Source organism: Myotis brandtii, unplaced genomic scaffold (assembly GCF_000412655.1).
Source record: "Myotis brandtii unplaced genomic scaffold, ASM41265v1 scaffold6959, whole genome shotgun sequence".
NCBI lineage: Eukaryota > Metazoa > Chordata > Mammalia > Chiroptera > Vespertilionidae > Myotis > Myotis brandtii.
Window position 1 is genome coordinate 138,336 of NW_005370719.1, and position 3,547 is coordinate 141,882.

Sequence of the window (3,547 nt, forward strand, 5' to 3'; positions counted from 1 at the left end):
GGGGGGGGGGGATCAAAAGAATCATAAAAATTTTTAACATGTGAAAATCATGTGCAATTTAAATTTCAGTGTCACATAAAAAAGCAAAGTTTTATTAGAACACATACATGCCTATTCATTGCATATGGCCTTATGACTGCTGCTTTGACGCTACAAGAATACCATTGAGATCTTGAGATAAAGACTGAATGGCTAGCAAAGCTCAGAATATTTATTGTCTGGCCCTGTACTGAAAACAGTTGTGAGCCCTTGCTCTAAACTTTAAAGGACACAAAAAGAGAGAGAGAGAGCGAGAAAGAAAGAACAGAGAAAAGGACAAGAAGTGGGGGAAGGTGGAAGAAGACAGACACACTTGCTGATTTCAAAACTTGCTAAAGCCATAGGAATCAGGACAGTGTGGTACTGTCCTAAGCACAGACATACAGACCTACGGAATAGAACTGAGAATCCATCATACATACAGAGAACAGACTGATGGTTGCCAGAGGGGGGTTAGGGGACTCGGTAAAAAAGGTGAAGGGATTGAGAAATACAGATTGGTAGTTACAGAAAAGTCACAGAGATGTAAAGTAGAGCATAATAAATACAGACGATAATATTGTAATAACTATGTACGGTGCCAGGTGGGTACCGGAAGTATTGGGGGGGGGGATGCTTTGTGAAATGTATGATTGTCTAACCACTATGCTGTACACCTGAAACTAATACAAAATAATACTGAATGTAAACTATAATTGAAAAAAAATTTTAAGTAAAAATAAAAGAATCGAGAGCCAAGAAATAAACCCATTCATCTATGCTAAATTGATTTTTGACAAGTGTCAAGACCATTCAATGGAGGAAAGAATAGTCTTTTTAAAAAATGGTGCTGATACAACTGAATCCACAAATATAAGAATGAGGTTGAATCCTTTCCTCATACAATATACAAAAATTAAGTCAAAAAGGAACAAAAAGACCTAAATGTAAGAGCTAAAACAATATATATAAGACTCTTAGAAAAGTAAGATAGGCCTAAATCTTTGTGCCCTTGGATTAGACAAAGGGTTCTTAGTTATCATACCAAAAGCAAAAAGAACAAAAGAAAAAAAAATAAACAAATATGCTGGACTTCATAAATATTAAAAAGTCTTGTGCTTCAAAGGACCCCATCAACAAAGTTAAAAGACAACCAGAGAATAGAGAAAATATTTGCAAATTGTATCTGATAAGGACCTTATTTCCAGAATATAGAGAGAACTACAACTCAAAAATTAAATTAAATTCAAAAATTAGAAATGGGCAAAGGATTTGAACAGACATTCCTCCAGAGATGATATATAAATAGCCAATGAGCACATGAAAAAATACTCAGTATCATTAGCCGTTAGGGAAATGAAAATCAAAACCACATGAAATACTACTTCATACTACTAGGATAGCCATCTTCAACAAAACTGGTGTAGGAACCAGCAATTACACTCCCATATGTATTCCCAAGAGACTTGAAAAGAAATACCCACACAAAACTTGTACATGAATACTCATGGCAGCATTATTCATAACAGCCAAAAAGTAGAAATAAACCAAATGCCCATCAATGGATGAGTGGATAAACAAAATGCGGTCCATCCACATAATGGAATATTATTCAGCCCTAAAGAGGATTGAAGCACGGACACCTGCTGCAACCTGATGAACCTTAATCACATGTGAAGTGAAAGAAGCCAGATAGAAAAGGCACGTATTGTGTGACTGTACGATTCCCCTTACATGAAAGGTCACGAAAAGGCAACCTTCTAGAGAACCCGCAGAGAAAGAAACTTGATTCCTGGCAAATGCAGATCGACAACTAATAGACACACGGTTTCTTTTTAGGTGAGGAAAATGTTCTGGGATTAGGTAGTGGTTGGTGATGGTTTTGCACAATCTTATGAATCCACTAAAGAGTAACTGCACTGTATGCTTTAAAAGGGTAAATTTTATTATATGTGAATTACATCTCAATTTTTTTTAAAGTGAGAGAAGCAAAATGGTCAGCGGGAAGAGGCGGTAACAGCTGCTGGCCCCTGCTCTCTGCCGTGTTCCGACGTAGACCCTAATGACATCAGCTCATTTCGCCTCAAAACAATTGGGTGAGGTGATGGCATAGCCATCTTGGCCATGAGTCTCTGAGAGGCAAGGCTGCAGGGCCATGAGACCCCAGGAGGCAGAGGGGATGTTGGCCCATGCCCACTGCACCCACACAAGCGGGCTGTGCCAGCCAGCCAGTGGCCTGTCCCCAGTGCTCTTGGCAGCCTGCCTGCTGACATGGGGAGAGACCAGGAAGCCAGGACCAGGTGTCTTGGAGCGCCTACTGTGCACTAGCCACCTCAGGGCTCTTGCCCCCTTGCGGTGGTGAAGGTGCATCACTGCTGCTGTGTCAAAGGGGGAAACTGAGGCTCAGAGAGGTAAAGTAACTGCACTCCTTTCACATATTCAGAGATGTGGCCAAGGCCTAACCTTCAAGTTCACAGACAAAGGAAGGTAGGCCCAGAGCAGTGAAAGGGCACAGCCAAGGTCACCCAGGCAGAAGGCTCCCTGGGGTGACGAACACGTCACTCCAGGCCTGTGGCTCACCTGAGACGCGCCAGATAGAACTGGAGCTCAGAGAGGCCCACCCTGCCATCTGCATCCTGAGCCAGGCGGCACCTGAGCAGTCGGGGATGCAAACGCCTGTCTGAGCAACACTGGCACCGTCCTGAAATGGCATCTGGTGGGAGGAAGGCAGCAGGTGCTCGCTCCCCACTCCACCGGCGGCAGCACACCTTCCACATGGAGGTGGCGCGCATCGCGCTTACGCCAAGCTGTCTCATCTCCTTGTACTAAAAATGGTGCCGTGTGTGTTCCTGCCTTCCTTCCTTCCCTCTCTCCAAATAGAAATTGTCTGTGAGCTCCTAACCTGCTGCCTCCAGAGCACAGCCTGGGTCCAAGCAGGGGATGTGGCCCTCACCTGTGCCGGTGCCACTCACTGAGGGGCTGGAGCAGGGCGGGGCAGCACACCGGGGCTTTCCCAGAAAACAGCCTTAACCCTCTGAAAAACCAACCCTGAGAGATGGCTGTGACTCAGCATAAAACTCCTGGGTCATGCATGGCCCCTGACTGAGCTCATGGACCCTCTTCTCACAGCTGCTGTGAGCAAGGGGGGTCTGAAACCCAGAAACTGGCTCAGGGGCACTGAGCAGAGTGTCCTCAATGCGCAGTGGCCATCTCCTGCACGGAGCTCCAGGATCAGGTGGCCCCCCCTGCCACCATCCCAGCCAGGGCCTCCGGGAGCCGAGGGAAGGAAACCCACAGCCGAGGACCCAGGCAGTGCTGAGTGGAGCCCCTGGAGGAACTGAGTTCATCAGGGGGGTAATATGTGCGTAAACCAGTGCTTAAACTGTGTCCTAAATGGTTCCACAGGTGTTCATGGGAGAACCCATTCTTACAGGGGGTGTTTCTGGCTGGTCCTCCTGCAGCAAGTCTTCCTAATTTTCTTGACCAGGTCAATTACTTGACCACCTTGCGCTCCTCAGTTTAATAATGG

The 3,547-nt window shown here is 45.6% G+C and overlaps 1 protein-coding gene across 1 annotated transcript in view; it reads right to left on the minus strand.

Annotated features, from left to right (window-relative positions):
* The window catches only part of LOC102251878 (sorting nexin-29-like), a 136,059-nt gene extending 133,249 nt beyond the window's left edge, over window positions 1-2,810 (minus strand). Inside the window, exon 1 of the mRNA XM_014529776.1 lies at window positions 2,599-2,810. Within this exon, the coding sequence (XP_014385262.1) occupies window positions 2,599-2,810 (212 nt within the window). The remainder of the gene's footprint in view (window positions 1-2,598) is intronic.
* Window positions 2,811-3,547: the final 737 nt, after the last annotated feature.